The sequence below is a fragment of the Periophthalmus magnuspinnatus genome, chromosome 19 (assembly GCF_009829125.3).
Source record: "Periophthalmus magnuspinnatus isolate fPerMag1 chromosome 19, fPerMag1.2.pri, whole genome shotgun sequence".
Taxonomy (NCBI): domain Eukaryota; kingdom Metazoa; phylum Chordata; class Actinopteri; order Gobiiformes; family Gobiidae; genus Periophthalmus; species Periophthalmus magnuspinnatus.
The window spans coordinates 11,256,482-11,274,341 of record NC_047144.1 but is presented as its reverse complement, the minus strand read 5'-3'; the positions used below and the strand labels follow the sequence as shown (position 1 = coordinate 11,274,341).

Below are 17,860 nucleotides of genomic sequence, written 5' to 3'. Positions count from 1 at the left end.
TTGCATGTTGCCAGTACAACTAAAAGCAAATATTTTCAAGAGTTAAACACAATTTGAACCATTCTCTTTGTATTCCAGCCTCTTGGCACTGCTGACCCTGGTTTATTGCTGCCTTGCATCTAAAGCCGTACGTGTGACCTGCTAATGACACTAGTAGCAGACTTGATTGTCCCTCTGAAGGTGATGTCCCAAAGGCCCAGGGCAGATGGGTGCAAGGGCCTATTCTGTGGCTACTCTCACAATTCCAGTGTCAACTCAGATGACTTCAGCGCTGCCCTTGTGAGCTCACCTTGCTACGAGAGAAACAGGAAATGAGATTAGGGCAGTGACAGTGTCATACCTGTGCTCAAGGGATTTCACTTACTATTGTATGTGTATGTGGCTATATTTACAACACACGTATTAATACCAGAGGGCAAGCTTTTATATCCTGGCCAAAAGTGACAAACCAAACAAGCTAAAAGGCCTTAAAGAGCTGAGATGAACCTTGACACACTCCACAGCAGTTTCTGTTCATCACACATGACTATACCAGACTGTGCCCACACGGACGTCTTCTTAAAATCAGAGACAGACTTTGTGAAAGTATACAGAGTATGACTAAATATGAAACTCAACCTATTTCCTCAGGGTCTTGTGTGCATTTGTCAACAAGCAGGTGGCAGACCCCCCATCAGAAAAGTTTCACAGTGTGCCTTTAAGCTTAAAAGATGTCAATAAAAAACACTGTTGTTTGGTTATTTATCTTATATTATGTGATAATTAATTAGTTTAGTTATTTTGTTGCCCTTTTTCATTCTTAAACAGGCTGCTAAATAAGATCAGAGGTGTTTTATGCAACACATGATAAACTTATTACTATTGTTCTGTCAGTATCCAACTGAGCTGAATTAATACATAAGAGGAATAAAGGGGCTAAAGATTTATGCAGATTTGTTTTATTTCGCATGCAAATAAAATATTATAAATGTTTTGTTTGATATCCGAATCTCCATTAGTTTCGATCACTCCTGATAGTTGTTCTGGATCACGTCACAGATATCAGTCTGTAGGTGCCTGACTCGGTGCTGCGTTGAACCAGGGGCTGGCTCTGTCATAAGTGGAGCCTATCGCTGCGCTGCTCTGCCGCAGACACACCTCCAAAATATCACCACGCACAAATGTATATATCACTCAGTGGGACATGTGTCGGACTCACCACTGTCTCAAACTCAGGACAGACTTAATAACAGCCGGACATCAGGGCACCACGTGACACTGTGTCTGATTTGAAGTGAGCGCTGTGAAGAGCGAGGGTCCCACAGCAGCGAGGCGTTTGTAGTGACATAAAGTGCTTCTCTGAGTGTGTTTCGCTGGACGATAAACTTATGCCATTAGTGGCAAAGGTAAGGCGAAGCTGCAAATGGGCGGCATAGGCGGGAACCTTTACCTCAGCATGTTGAATGGGACTGAAACACAAACTTTCGGGAAGAGTCCGGCTGACATTCACCTGCACCGCGGCGGGAAGGACCTAAGCGACTTCAAAATGGGCATCCAGGAGCCCCGCTTTTACTACACAGACGGAGTCCAGGGCGGACAGGACGCGTTGACTTTGCCCTTTCACTCAGAACAAACTGTGGGTGGCTACGGGGGGCAGCCCACCCGCTTTTACGCTCAGTCCCTCAGTAGCTGTCCATACGGAGAGGTGCGGAGGAGTGGGATAGCGGCACACGCGCAGGGGTACATCCCCGCTCCAACCCCGGGCGACGGGTTTTCAGCAGGGGGCAAAGACGTTTACCACCCATCTTCTCCTGAATACTCCAGCAGCTTCCAGCACGGCTTCCAGCGGCCGCCGCTCTACCCGCTCCCAGGGCTGCAGGTCTGTGGAAAGACGCAGGCGCTGCTCAATAATTACCCGCTATGGGCCAAGTTCCACAAGTTTCAGACCGAGATGATTATCACCAAACAGGGCAGGTAAGAGACAAGAGCCAAGATACGAGAGCTGTAGGATTATAGGCTTTAGGTTATTTCTGCTCAATTATGTGCAGTTTATTCAAACCCAAATAGCGCGTTTTTACTTTCCACATGCATTAGGCCTCTTTATAGAGCAGTGGATAAGTTGACATTGAAATGTTAATATTTGTATGCAAATTACACATATGCAATTGTCCACATATAGACAATTGTTTGCAGTTGTCATCATGTATCACACTAGGTCAGTTGTGAGGTATGTGAAAAAGAAGCAGACGGTCTGGAAAATAAAATATTAAACATCTAAAGGGCAATTTACGCACAAGAGTTACATATATTGAAAATATGTGGTCAGTCATCGTTCAACTCATGATTGCCTTAGGTTATATGCTTTTAGTTCATATTTATCCATTATTTTTGTCATATGTCGACGCACGGTGGAAAACTGAATAAGCTTGTTATAATCAAAATTATATTTAAATAAAAGACAGGCCTGGCCTAAAGTGTGAGTCTCAAAAAAACTTGTCTTTGAGCTGACATGTTAGATCAGAAGCAGAGAAAACGTGTGACGCCTCTGAGCTCTCATCAGGCTCAGGTCCCACCTGCAGCACACTCACACTGAGGCCTGTGAACTGCACACGAGCTGCGCACTCCCGCTTGAATCAAAATGTTACAATATTGATCCACTGATTTATTGGAATAGGCCTAATGCTTCATTAAGTTGTCCTCAAAACGGTGAATGTGTTTTATCTGAACATTTTAATAACGAATAAGAGATTTGTTAAATAAGCCTAATAAATAGCCTGAATTAATGTTTTCAAAGTATCAATGAGGAATACTTAAAACACAATTTTGGCTGTTAATAAAATATAGCTAGTTTTGTGTAGGTTTTCAATAGGCCCAAAGGCTCTTTCCCGATACAGCCATGCTTTTTCTAAATTTCACTTTTAAATCTAAAAATAGATTCTTGTGTAAAAGTCTTGCAGTCTCAATACCACATTTTAAATATTGATAACACGATGAGTTTCGCTGCACACTTCTCTCCAGAGGATGGGGGAGAAAGAGACGCCGCTGCCGGGCCCTGCGTGGGTCACTGCGCATTACGCCCGCGCCACGTCGATGGGGATTAATTCACTAATACGACACACTTGAGTTTGACAGAAGGTTTCAGGCAATAGGTTTCTCATGGCGCGGATCTGTGCACAAAATCCGTGTGTGCTGTCACATTATAGGACACTGATATGTCCACTGATGCGGCGTGACTTTCAGCCTGCATCAAAACAACAATAAATGTTCGTCTGGATGTAACAATGTTCGACAAATAAGTTTTACGCATAGCGCATAACGATGTTTATGTAGTCTAATTTAATTTGAGTGTTTGGGTTGTATTCAGTATCGCAAATTTACTTTATAAACTATGATTTGAAACAAACAGTTTTCATTTAACCCTCGCGTGCATTCAAGTGTCACTTATCTTCTATCTATCAAGTCTTCCGGGGGTGTCAAAAGCGTGCAGAGGTGTTATCCTTCCACCTGCAAAATAAAAGCAAAACCACAAACGTTGTGTTTTGAATTTTCACATCCTTTATAAATTCTGACCAACTTTGTTAGAAAGAGAAAAAATAGGGGAAATATTTCTGTATATAGTTTTGCAGCACATTGCCTATTTTAAGAGGAGCTGAAATCTTAATCAAAAACCAGGTCTGAGAGAAATGGAGAAACACCAGGGTCAAACAGTAGTGAGCCCTTAGCCAGGCTGAGGTGAAACACCTTTGAAGTGTAGGAAGTAAAGGCTACTCTTTTTTTCTGCAGCCTGTACCAGCAGCAGAGGATGGCTGCACTGCCTGTCAGATCTCTCAGATGTTTTGTGCTTGTACCACACCTGAGCTTTGAAATCTAGGGCTGAGAAAGACAGACCACTGTAGCATAAAGGAGTAGCCCATAGCCACATCTGCACTGGCAGACATACACGGTGGTCTTATACCACCTTAGACCTGCCAGACATAAAGACATTTTAAGCTAAGACATGACTGATCATGCGTTCACTGTCTGGTCTCATACAATACAATTAGAAAGTTGTTAGTAAAGCAGTTGTCTTCAAACATTGCTGGATTACGTATGAGTCTTGCTTCACCGAGTTTGTACTGAGTCTATACTCTGAAAATGTAACATTTATACCAGCATGCATCAAGTAGGTCGGCCATATATTATTACAGGAAAACAGGAAACCAAATGTATCCTATTATGAATGTTTAATAACAAGGTTATTTCCAGAGACATAACAAGAGTCATAGAGAGATTAGAGTAGGTAGTCTGTAGATAAAAATATAACCTCATAAGGTACAACTATGATATGTAGAAACTATATTTGAAGAAAAGAAAGATCAAATATTTCATTTTTTAAAATTATTTTCTGCTTCATGAAAGCAGAACTGCAACCATTTTAAAGCTCTGACAGCATGACATCCTGTTCAGCTGTTAATGTATGCAGTTTTTCACAGAAAGTTGTGTCGCTTCTGACGCTTCCTCTTATCATGTAAATAATAGATGTTTTTTAATATGTTTGAATTAATTTGCTGTGGTCTAATCATTGCACAAAATTAATTAAAATTAAGCTTCTGCAGTGATTTTCAAAGGTGTATGTAAATAAATGCAAGATTTGTATAACCTTTAATTGGTTTTGCTTTAAATATTCTCTATTTAACTTTTTGTCAGAGAGTCCACCACATGCTTGTTTATGTTATTGCTTTACCTGGAATGTTCCACAATATGGCGTTAAACGTATAATCATGGAGATAAATAGGTGACACCACTAAATCAAATTACAGGTCAGATCTGTGGAGAGGTAAGCCCCCTAGCTCTGTAAAATGCATGTTTTTCAAGATACCTGTGGGCAATCCAAACATCTGTTATTGAAAGGACAATTTAAGGGATTTTGCACCACTTTGACAGAGGAATACCCCCTTATTTATTTATTTATTTATTTATTTATTTATTTATTTATTTATTTATTTATTTATTTATTTATTTATTTATTTATTTATTTATTTATTTATTTATTTATTTATTTATTTATTTATTTATGTGAGTGGACATTTGGACACAATAAGAAATTTAAGTTTTGCCATACTGTATTTAAAAGTATATTTGCATAAATTATTAAAGTCTAAATCTGGGGTCTTATGTTGAAATGACATAAAAATTGCTAAACTGTCCCAGAGCAGCTTCGGAGTGGCAGCCCTTCTTCTTCATAGGGAAAAAAACCCTGTCTGTCCTAATCACTGGTCGTTCATGTTAAAGAGACCCCTCTCACCTTTCCATCTCTCCACTGGGACTGTAATCTGTTCTCTTCCCCCTCACCAGGCATCTGATTTTGATATTTGTGTGTGTGTCTTTCTCAGAGTGACTGAACACTCACCTCATTAAGTATATTTTTTCGGTGTTTAGTTTGAAAAGGCTACAATATCGGGTCACCTTATACAAATTGTGGTAGCCTATACACTAAATCGTGATATACTGGTCTCCCCATTTTCAAGTAAAGATATACTGAGTAATAAAATTCGAATAGGTTTGCTACACTAACATGAGCTGAAAATACTGGACAAAAACTTAAATGTCCTAATATATTAATATATATAAAGTCGCTATAAAATACAACCTAAAACATACTCTAAATGTGTATTATTTACATTTCAAAATATGTTGCTTTCAGTCTTAAAATTGCGTTTAATTGCATTACTTACTATGTGGTAAACCTTGTTGGTGACTGGAAAAGTGTAGGCCTGTGTATGGCCCCAATCAGCCAAACAGAAAACCTTAATTATTGTTTTTTATATGTCTTGCAATATCTCCCATATCTCTCTATATCAGCTCTTTGTTTTGAGCTCATTTGTGGCTGCATTTCTCACATTTCTCACAAGTGCCAAACTGTTTTAGCGCTACTGTACTTGTGCACTGCTCTACCGCTTTAACCGCGGCTCTGCTCATATGTGCATTCTAGCCTAGCATCACTGTTTTGGTTCAAACCGATCGCAGAGAGTTTTTTAGCCACCCACACATGCAAATACCCACCTTGTTGTGTTTTGTTTGATTTCCCCTCAAATAAGTTATGCTTTATCCTAAAAAACTTGTACTATAATCAATGAACGTGCAGAAATTGATATTGTTAAACGTTATAGGCTGTATTTGCTGAAGAAATGCAGACAATAAATGATAATATTGAAACTAATTCATGCCACTGACATTATAACGATAAAGCAGAATTATCCCAAATGTTCAAAATAGATAAAGAGACATGAGTTATGAAAAATATATACAGAATCGAACATTTTAGTAGTAAGCTTGCATCTATCATGAGATAGATGCAAGCTTAACATGAGAAGTCATGTAATCAACCCTGTCCAACTCAAATCTTACTGTAGTACAGAAAAATAACAAAACATTCCCGACTAGTACAAAAAAGTTCTCACAATAATTATAAATACTGTTCCACCGATCATTTATTGGACCAAAAGTATCTATAATAATGATGATAAACAGTCTTAATAAACATCCATTCATTCAGCATTTCCACAAGTGTAGGTGTAGCTATCTGCCTTTGCCTGGGCCTAGTTTCTGCTTTCACTTGTATTAGCGCTGGAAGAGGAGACTTTTCACCTGTTCTTTGCGAGGCACTAAAGAGCTGCAGCCGTGCTTGTGTTTCACTATGAGAACTATGATTGATTGTAAAACAGGACTTGCCGTGTAGCCAAAAGACCCAACTGGGAACACTCTGAGCACGGTTTGTCTTACTGCGGGGACAGAGATGTAGAAACTCAATATAAAGCTGGATTCAAACACAAGATGCCAACAGTTACCCATTTGTTACCCATAAACTTGTATGCGTGACCATAATGTAGTATTTGTATCCAAAACATATGTTGAGTTTTCAGTATTCTTGTTATATGCTGTCACGATCTGCTTCAATGCCTGTAGTCATTTTCGTTTTGCTTTGGCATAGTCACCAAATGCCTTTCGCGACATAAAACTATCTCTGTATATCCAGGCTTGTGACCACAAATTATGAAGGTTGTTTTTTAGTTTTTGTTTCTACTTTACTCATATTGACCCAAATGTGTCATTCCATTATAATGGGGACATCATTCAGTACCTAGTCCTTGCAATGTCTTTCCAAAGTATTTGTTTCTGTCAGAACCTCATAAAAGGACATCCCCAGCAGGTGTTAGAGCATTAGCATGTAGCTGTAGCCTCCAACTGCAGTATTTACACACCTCAGTAGGTTTGCACCACTAAATGACCAAACAGCTTCAGGGAGAACCACTGAATATAAATTAGATTCATTTTGTTGGACACAAGTGTGAGCTTTAGGCACATTGCTAAACTTTTATTTAATCCTAGTTTGTCCAGAAGCGTTATGCAGTTAATGCCACAGCAGGTTTATTAACCCACCTTCGTAATAAATAAGTATCAATGAATAATATTTTTCTGCTCAGTTATAGCAAGAAACCAGCACAAACAGAGACACAGATGCCACTTTTCCTGATACTGGAGGGTTTAGGGTTTGAATTGTTCAGAGAGCTTGTGTTAAAATACCATTGTTTGTTTTTTGTTCATCGTTAAGTTTGTTTTTTGTTTTTTTAATTGAAATTTGTAATTGATTCTTTAATGAATAATTTTGGCATTTTGAATTTACATCTTGCATTGTGGAAGTTAGATATTTATTACTGCATGACACTGCTGACAGTTAACAGTTGCGAGGTAAACATAATATAATTATGTCACTGCATGGTTTTCTCTGTATTGCTGATGTTGTGATGTAACAAATGCTTGAATGGGTATTGGCTGGGTCACATGACTAAAGTTTCCAGTCCAATGCCTCATAGCCTCAGGAGCCATTGGGGTAAAACTGACAGGTCAGAAGCTAAATTCGTTGCCCTGGTTCATTAAAGCTTGTATAGATCCAGAGTGCAACACAAGTTCATGTTACTGTATGTAGGCCTGTCACGATAACAAATTTGAAGTTTGATAAATTGCTCAAATAAATATTGACGATAAACGATAATAGTGAAAGTCATTTATGACACTGACACAATAATCCAAGTGGAGATTTAAACCACTAAAACTTTTCTAAATCTACAATATTTAAAAAAAAAAAGATGAGCTGCAATAAATTAACAGCTGAATGAAACACAGTACTTAGTTTGCATCTGTAATGAGTTAAGAAGTTATTAATTCAAACTATTAAATCTTATCATATAGCCAAAGAATAACCAAAAATGTCCCAGAAAGTGCACACATGATAAATACTGACCCCAGAAATATTGTTCCAGCTTTCATATATTGAATGATAAGTTGATATAGTCATTATTGTGACAGGCCTAACTGTATGTATCTTTATACTTTGCAGTGGATTGACTGTTATTGCGATAGGGCTGTGCAGTGTGCCATCAGTGCCTATTGTCAATTAATTAACAATAATACGCACATAGGGTACAAACATTGGAATAATTACATATATCAAAATCCAAACAAAAATGCTCGTACATTGAATGAAATCTGCACTGAGGACATGGACATAGTCATAGACCTTATTTTTGTATTTAATTCATCATATTAATCAGTATGCCAAGAGAAAGGATAAAGGGGGGACATTTGAAGCCTAGTATGTGCTGATAACTTAAGATAACAAAGTTTGGGTGCAACAACAGAAGTAATAATGTCATATGAGTAATGGTAAAATACATTAAATATACTATTCTAATACCATTTACTGATACTGCATGATTTCAATAGCTTTTTACATAGCATTTGTGTCCTGGTATGTATCTATGTCCCTGGTCTATGTTGAACTCTGAGCCACCCAGCTGTGCTCCTGTGGGACACCCTGACCTCTCTGTTACCCCCTCTCACTGAAGGCGTCTGAGATCAAAATAAGTCCAACATGTAAAGCCCCAATCAGCACACACTGCTGGGACATCTTTTATTAAGAACTGCATTAAATATTCACCTGCTCTCGCGCCCTGTCACCCTGCCCCCAACATCACCGCCTTAACTCTGGTTTTCCAGTCTGTGTGAAGAACGAAGAGCTCTGCAAATCAATATGATCCGGTCCACTATACTGCCATTCAAAAAAAAAAAACAAAAAACCTAAACATGAACAATTTTCCTTGTTTTGTTATACTGTCAGGTACAATGAGCTAATAGTTGACCTAAAAATCCCAAAATAGGTTGAAATAGTCTGTTAAATTTCGTATCATATCTATATATTGTTCAAATGTATTGAAAAGTGTATAGATTTTTTGTGTTTCTTTTATTTCTTACTCAAATTGTATCTAAAGGTTCACCATGTAACTTTTTCATTGGGGGTCCACCATCTACTTGTCTCCATGTAGATGTTAATTCTTTGCCTGTGCCAAAGTATTGATTTAAAATATCTCCATGGAGACAAGCACGAGACACCACCAAGCCAAGTTACAGGTTCAGTCTGTGGAGAGGCAAGCTTGCTTTCAGTAGGACTGCATGTATTTCAAGTTATTTTTGAGCAATAAAACTACCTGTGAATGCAAGTTTAATGACATACTGTGAAACTTTTGAAGCAAAGCAGGTTACAGCCCCAACCATAAACACAGTGCACGTTTAAGTTTGCTCCCTGATAATCTCGAGCCTGTATGTTACACATATGTTGAATCATGACTCTATATGGTTATTTTAGCTTTAAAGGGCCCATATTACACTATTTTCTGATCTATGTTATAATGTTGTTGTCTCATCACAAACCTGGAGTTGGGTTTTGTTTCATTCACACAAGTTTAACTCACAAACTCTGTATATTTAGGTTAAGTTCTCTCAAATGAAAAATACTCTGTTCTACCTTGTGGGAGGTAACAATATCCTAACATAACTTAAGCTCACAAAAGACAATTGCATAATATTGGACCTTTAAGTGAACAATGCTATTATGTAATATTTTTAAACTGAGCAACATAATTTTCCTCATATACCCACTCATACTCGCATGATATGTGTAATATGTAAATGCAATATGAATTAAACACTGAGTATGTATTGACTTGAGTGTTGTTTCCTATTGCAGGAGGATGTTTCCTTTCTTGAGCTTCAACATCAGTGCTCTGGATCCTTCCGCTCATTATAATGTCTATGTGGATGTGGTTTTGGCTGATCAGCACCACTGGAGGTACCAAGGAGGCAAGTGGGTCCAGTGCGGCAAGGCAGAGGGCAGCATGCCAGGTACACACACCAATATCAAAGCATTTAGAAAACTATACAATACATGGGTCAGTGTCATTAAAAACAAGTGCAACCAATGCAGAACTGTGCATACAAGTATAAAATAACCTTAAATGCCTCTGTCAGAAAAGTAGAGGATACAATTCCAAAACCGAATAAATGGGTCCAAGTAAACAACAAACAACAAATAAAAAAGAAAACTGCAACAGGTTAAACTTTTTAGTAAATCTTTAGGTTAATTCAACTTCTAAAATGTTTAGTTTGTTGGTTTTTTGGGGTTTTTTTTTTAGCTCTGACTATTATATGGGACCTGAATAATCATAATTATTGATTAACCAAATAATATTGATATCAGTTAAAATCACTTTTGAACATATTCAGTACCAATCAGTTCTACTTAAAAAAAAATATTTCAAATGTTTTTTGTTTTTTTTCACACATTCATAAGCAGGTTAACCAACACATGCAATTTTGCCTCAGATTTTTTTGATCAACATCTCTGCAAATGAAATTAAGCAAGAAAGGTGTCATCACGCTTTTCAGGTGTTTGTGGAAACTGCGGTAAAGCAAGTTCACAATTACACCTAATAGTTCGGTAGGGATTTAAATAGGCTCTAGGTTACTAGGTCATTGTGGTGACAGACATTTTTCTCACAGTTTACAATTACACTGCATATAGACATTGTATATTTTAGGAAAAAAATATTTAAACAAAATATTAAAACAAAAAATTGAGGTTTGTTTTACTTTTGAAAATTACACACATCATTATTTAAATTTTGCCTGCTCAGTTTAGATGGTGGTGATGATGATGATAATAATAATAATAATAATAATAATAATAATAATAATAATAATAATAATAATAATAATAATAATAATAATAATAATAATAATAATAATAATAATAATAATAATAATAATAATGATAATGATAATGATAATAAATGACCTGAATTAATTGTGTTGACAGGAAACCGGATGTACATGCACCCAGACTCTCCCAACACTGGAGCTCACTGGATGAGACAGGAAGTGTCCTTCAGCAAACTCAAACTCACCAACAACAAGGGCAGCACCAATAATGTGGCACAGGTAACACATATACTATATAAAGGCAGACGTTCTATCTTTAAACCTGGCAGCTGCAATATCAAAATAGTTATTGGGTTGTGGGTTAGATCACAAACTAACACATCTTTATGTTGTGTTCTTGAGCCTTTCACCTACTTTTTGTGTGCAAATGTAATGTGTGAATTAGTGAGTGAGTGGATGTGTGGTTTGAGATGTCAAGTCCAATGACACAGATTAGCATCCTCCTTTCTGTCAGTCAACCCCCAGGGGAGTTTATCACTACTGTGTATTGGTGTGAATAACTTATGTAAAGTGTTTTGGCTATCTGCATTAAACAATAATAACCAAGGCACTATAATTTAACCTGGACTACCCATGTACTTTTGTAGCATTTCTCATTACATTCTTTTTTTATTTCACTTTAAAGGTGCACTGCAATTAGGAATTATGCAGGAGGTATGCCACCTGCATAATTGCTAATTGCTTGTAAAAGCAATTATTAATTGCTTTTCCTTGAACATCCCACATTATAGCATTAAATTCATGGGGACAAGAGACGTCATCAGGCCAAGTCGTCAGTTAGTTCTGTGGAGGCTGAAGAGGAAACTCTGCTCATCATAATAATGAATGTTCTGTTAGCAATGAAAGCATCTGTGATTGAATAAGTGCAAGATGACTTTAATGCCATACTGTGGAACATTCCAGGCAAAGAAATAGCATCTCCTTATGATGAGGAAAAAGTACACTGTTTATAATGTGACATCAAGCTCTAAAGGTAGAAACTAGCATTTTTGCTAAAACACAGCATATTTAACATATTTCCATTTATTCTGAGTATTAAATTCAATAAAGTCTATGAAGACAAGTAGTTGACAGACCACCCACTGGAAAAGTCACATAGAGTACCTTTATATTCCATGCCAATAAACCTGCACTAGTGATTTTGAATATGTTTTAATGTGACTTTGCTCGTTGTCCTATAGATGGTGGTGCTGCAGTCGCTCCACAAGTACCAGCCTCGTCTTCACATCGTGGAGGTGAAGGAGGATGGATCCGAGGACCCCTTCCTCTCGTCCAAGGCCCAGACGTTTGTGTTTCCTGAGACGCAATTCATCGCTGTCACTGCTTATCAAAACGCAGATGTGAGTCACTGCAGCCACTCTCAGACAGAGACTCTGGTTTTCAAGTATTCAATACAACTTAGTCCACATTTTACCAGTAATCAACGATTTAATAAGTGTGGAACAGAATTTAAGCTGCTGTATGGCCTTAAAAGTTGGGTTCTCAAAAATCAGTAGCTAGATACTAACTGATAGTATAATTTGTATCAAAAATTTGACCTAGTATTACTAATTAAAAAAAAAAAATCACATAACTATGAAAACTGGGCTTTTGATATTTTAAGGACCAACTTATAATATGAAAAAAATCTATGATTATTTTGTGTTGAAAATTACATTCTACTGTATAAAGAAATTTGTTGTTAATTATCATTGCTGTATCTCAATATTGTGACAACACTACTTAAAGATAATCAAACCTGCTTCTTCTGAGAGTTGAGACTATTATTGGCTAAATCTGCCTGTCACTCATGACAGCTGGCCAATAGGAGGAGTGGGTGGGGAAGTAGGTGGAGTCTCTTTAAAATAGCTTCTGCATTAAAGATACAGAATCACTTTCCAAATTTAATATCAGTTTTTTTTTGTTTTATTTAGCTGTGTTAACACTGCCCTACACGTTGTTTATCACTACTGTGAATTATTATTGTATTATTAATTAAAATGATGGCACTTTTACAGTTCTCAAAAGCATTAAATTGCCATAGAATGCTTGCGTCATATTTCAAATCTACTTAAGGCTTATATCTTGATAAGGCTATAGTTCAATGATTCATGTATTTGCCATGTTAACATAGAGACTGCAGTTAATGCATGCTATTGTCAATAATTTATAAAAACTAATTAAAATTTCCACATCTCTCAGTCCACACTGCTACAAGTTCATTTAAGTGTCACCTCACCCTGAGTGACCTCTGCTGTTTACGAAATAACTTATAGATAGTAAGGATGAAACCTTGTACTCATAAATCAAATAAATGTTTAAACTTCACTCTTATTTCAGATATGTTTCAATATAAATATGAAGTACTAAAAATAGCACAGTATGATGATTAATTATTGCTTGCTGACCACTCTTGTTTCTCTCTTTTTCCTATGCCTCCTCTGTGTCTGCGTCTGTCTCCTGTTCCTACTACACAGATCACTCAACTGAAAATAGACCATAACCCCTTCGCTAAAGGTTTCCGAGACAATTATGACACGTAAGTAAAGTCAAGTCATTAGTAAGTGTCATAGTTGTTGTTTATGGCATGCGCTTGTTGTTTGCCACCTGACTTTTAGAAAGACATATCAGCAAATGTAGTGGCAATAATAAAGTTAAAGAAACTATGTAACTTTTCAGGTGTGGTGTACTCAACCTGCTTGTTGCTACTGAGATGTGATTGCCTGGAGTGTTTCGCAGTATGGCATTAAATACTTTATCTATCTCTCATCTGTTTTTTATGTAGAAAGATGTCTTGAAAGCATGCATTCATACTCTGAGCAGGGTCACCTCTCCACAGATCTGACCTGTAACTTGGCCTGGTGGTGTCATTTGCTTGTCTCAGTGGAGATTGATAGCAGTTAATGCCATATTTTGAAACATATTAGGCAAAGCAATAACATCTCAATGAAATCTCTAATATGGGAAACCCTCTATGAAAAAAGTGACAGTGCACCACAAAGCTTAATCAAAGTCTGTTAAAATCTAATATAAAGGGTGAAATATTAATTATATTTGATATTTATTTAATAATTTGTACGTAATTCCACATCTTTCAAATTTCTCAAAATCAGAAAGTGTAAGGAGGAGTGTAATTACTACTTTGCAAATCACTAGCGTTGGTAGCGAGGTGTGACGAGTATGAGATGTTTGATAGATAGCTTAAGGGTTTTTTACGCAGGAAATAACACCTTCTTTTCCTCGTTCCTGTCTCCCCCCACCCCCCGCCTGTTCCTCTGTCACAGTTTATACGCCCCTCCTGACTCAGACCGCCTCACCCCTTCTCCCTCCGAAAACCAGCAGCTGTTGGCGGGCACCTGCTACCCTCCTCAGGGCTACCATCTCACGGATCAGTACATGAGCCCTCTGCCCCAAAGCCGCTTCTTCAGTCGGGACGCATTGGGTGGCATGGGTCAGCAGTCTAAAGACCCCTCCTCTTCAAGCCCGGGACCCCATAGCCGCTGGTACCAACCCCCGAATCGTCTTGACTTCACGTCCTCGTACGAAGGGGAATTTTCAAATGGTTTCTACAAGCCCTTTCCTTTGCAAACGTCCCCGCACCACCCACTCAGTTATTACCCTGATCACACATTTGGGGGAGGTAGTGTTTCAGTATCAGGCCCTGTTGCACCAGGATGGGGCGCAAATCGACCCTTTACCCATTCGAGTAAACCTCCATCCACTTTAGGCTGGTTTAGACCGATATCATCCTCGTCCTCATCTTCGTCTTCCTCAATATCACCTGGGAACCCAAGACTCCACCCGTCTTCACTGCTGGAACCCCTCCCTCTGCCTTTGCAACAGAACAAGTCTAAAGATGTCGGAGTGAGAGAGGAGACGTGGTTAGAACCAGTTTCTGTTAAATCTGCAGACTCGATGGACTCAGGTTTGTTTGAAAGTGGAGTTTCGGACAATAAGAAAAGAAGGGTCTCTCCGTACGCGTCCAGCACTGAAAACTCCCCTCCGTCCCGTGCTGGAGAGGACAACAACAGTGACGTAGACTATTACGGCTACTACACGCACTGAGGACCTGAAACTAAGCCTATTTTGGTGTTTATCTTTTTCCTGTACACACAAACTCAAATGTGACTCACTCAAGCCATAGTTAAGTGCTAAGGTTAAGCAGAATACTAGCCTGGCCAGTTTGACCCATTCTCTTTCATTAACAAGTAAAGTCAGTCTGGAATCCTTTCACACTAAAATCCTGTCCATGGGTTTTGGAAAGATGAAAAATTAGGACAGTTGCCATAGTGATAAATAATTTTGAAAGAAAATGTTATATCTGTGTGAATATGGAAAGTCCTGAAATAGTCACAGAGTGGTAACCCATGAATAAGATCCATGCAGATTTGAATGCAAATCTTAAATGTGTTAGAATATTCAAACTTGGGTACAACTTTGAGTACGGTGCTACTGATCCAACATTTGAAGGTTTAAGCATTGTTTTGTTTCTTCGATCATTTCATATTTTGTTGCTCTTCAATAAAAACAAAATATATACACATACTGGGACTGACTGACCAGGCTAAAAAAATGCAACCATCAAAAGGCTTTGTCAAAGTGTCAAAAGATAACATAAGTTTTCAAGATTTATGTCAGAGTTAGTTTACAGAAACAGATCACGAAGAAGTGCCCGGTCTTGCCCCACTGTCCTAGAGGCACATAAACACCTCACCTGTGACTTTCCAAACGTGTAAATTTAAAAAAACATGATATTTGTATCTCTGAGCCTGACAGCCACCCTGAGGAAATTGTCCCTTTCTTCATACATCAAAATGTCTGTCTGTGTAGTTTCATCCGTCCCTTGTCTTTTAACTCAAAACCACAGTTCACAGTTATTCAGCGCTGACTCCCACAATATGCAGGTATTCATTTCTCCATTTCCCCCTCATGATTTTGCAGCAATAGTGATACATTTCGTATAACAACTCACTAAGATGCTAAGCAAGATGGCGTCCACTAGTGGTGAGGTAAAGGAACTTGAAGTTGAAAGCACAGACTTAAGATTAATACAGGAATTCTGGGCTGGATGATAGATAGAAGAGTTTCAGGACTAATTATATAGGCAACATTAAAATAGCCCCCAAGAAGATTAGAAGTAATATTGTTCATTTAGAAAAAGACAGAAACACAAGTCATATTTTATTACTTTACATCCACTGTCACGTTTTGCTTTTTTAAACTCTCAATGGTGCAAATACTTAACCAATGCAGTATGTAAATTTATACAATATGTTACAAATGCAAAAGACAAAATCACTGCCCTTTGCTTAGGTGAAGTTGGGGGTTTCTTGCAAATCTGTACTTCCAGTCAAAACATCACTTTCAATTGGATACACACCTAAGCAACGGTACACTAATGTCCCCATATTTACCCTCTGCATTTGACCCATCCTGGATTAAAGCACATGTGACAATAGCAGGTGATGTGTTAAAGTGGGTCATTGAAAGGGGCTGCATTTGTAGGTAAATAAAGAGGACAGTGTCGCCTTCACAGCAACAGGAAGAACAGGAAGCTTGGAGTGACCAGGCGTCTCCCCCCATAGACTCCACCATGACGTGACACAAGTCGGCCCTGATCAGAGAACTGCCCCTCACATGCTGCAGGTGCGCCAGCTGCCCCTGACATCACTGGGGGCAGATAACCACATTCTAAAGCTAAAAGAACAGATAAAGTAGGCTTATGCAGTGTATGGGTGTTCGTTTGCCACACAATGCAAGGGACAGACAAATCATGATGGGGGTTTAAAATGTGCCATAAAGCAGGACAATCAACCTCAAGTGTGCTCTGTAAAATGTGGTAACACTTTAAAATAACTACACATTAATTGACCTTAATAAAGCATAAACAAAGAAGCCAAAATTGTTTATTCTGGCTTAGTAACTACTTAATTAATACCCTAACCTTTTAATTAACTAGCTGCTAAGCCTGTATCGTTCCTAATAAACAACTTTTTCATTAGTAAGTATGTTTTTCTTCATTGTTTATTAATGGCTAATTCAGGTGTAGTTATAAAGTGGTACCAAAAATGTAAATTCTTTTTTCAATAATGTCAGTTTTTATATTGATACCCTATTTCAAAAAGCAATTGAATATTTTGTGACAATTAAATGCTGAGAATAGTATGATGTGATTGGACCCATATGTAAGTTGTGTATTATCTATTATCTGATATAATAATGAAATCTGAGGAACATGTAAATAAAGTGCGACTAACTAATTGGATCTAAGGGTTATTTAAATATGCACTGATGGATAAGTGCAGTGTGTTGTGGATCAACACTGATGCTGATTTTGAAATGATAAAGGCCTGACACCTGCTGGTGAGCTCCAGTATTACAGCAAATTGTTCCATACCTTAAATGTAATGTTCAAATCCTTCCATGTCTTCTGTTTGTTTTTTACCCCTTTGTTCACTCAGTTTAAAATGAGGCCACATACAGGCTTTAATATCAGGGATTTAAACTGTAAATTAGTAAATACAGAACAGGGTAAAGTCAAGTGTGACGCATGTTATTTTTGTGAGTGATCGATGTGCACTGTTAATGTCCAGGAAAAACTGCCAATTATATTCACCAGTACAGAAGAGGGCTGTACATATATGTGCAGCAATGTGAAGGGGAATAGTTGTTATCACACACATATTTTAATTTAATTTGCTTAATTACAATGCAATTTTTGAAGTGAAACTGTAATTTATTTAAAGTGGCAACTGTATATTGTATTGTTCTTTTTATTAATAAAATTAATTAATAATACCAGAGCTGT

The 17,860-nt window shown here is 37.7% G+C and overlaps 2 protein-coding genes across 2 annotated transcripts in view; both read left to right on the top strand.

The window, feature by feature from the left end:
• The window catches only part of cdk5rap3 (CDK5 regulatory subunit associated protein 3), a 312,712-nt gene that overhangs the window by 270,001 nt on the left and 24,851 nt on the right, over positions 1-17,860 (top strand). The gene's annotated exons all lie outside the window — the stretch shown is intronic.
• On the top strand, positions 1,205-17,852 carry tbx21 (T-box transcription factor 21). The gene is made up of 6 exons (XM_033984732.2): positions 1,205-1,953; positions 10,043-10,197; positions 11,171-11,292; positions 12,255-12,413; positions 13,530-13,591; positions 14,337-17,852. Exons 1-6 carry the CDS (start codon positions 1,403-1,405, stop codon positions 15,115-15,117), a joined length of 1,830 nt encoding a protein of 609 aa, XP_033840623.1. The 5' UTR covers positions 1,205-1,402; the 3' UTR covers positions 15,118-17,852.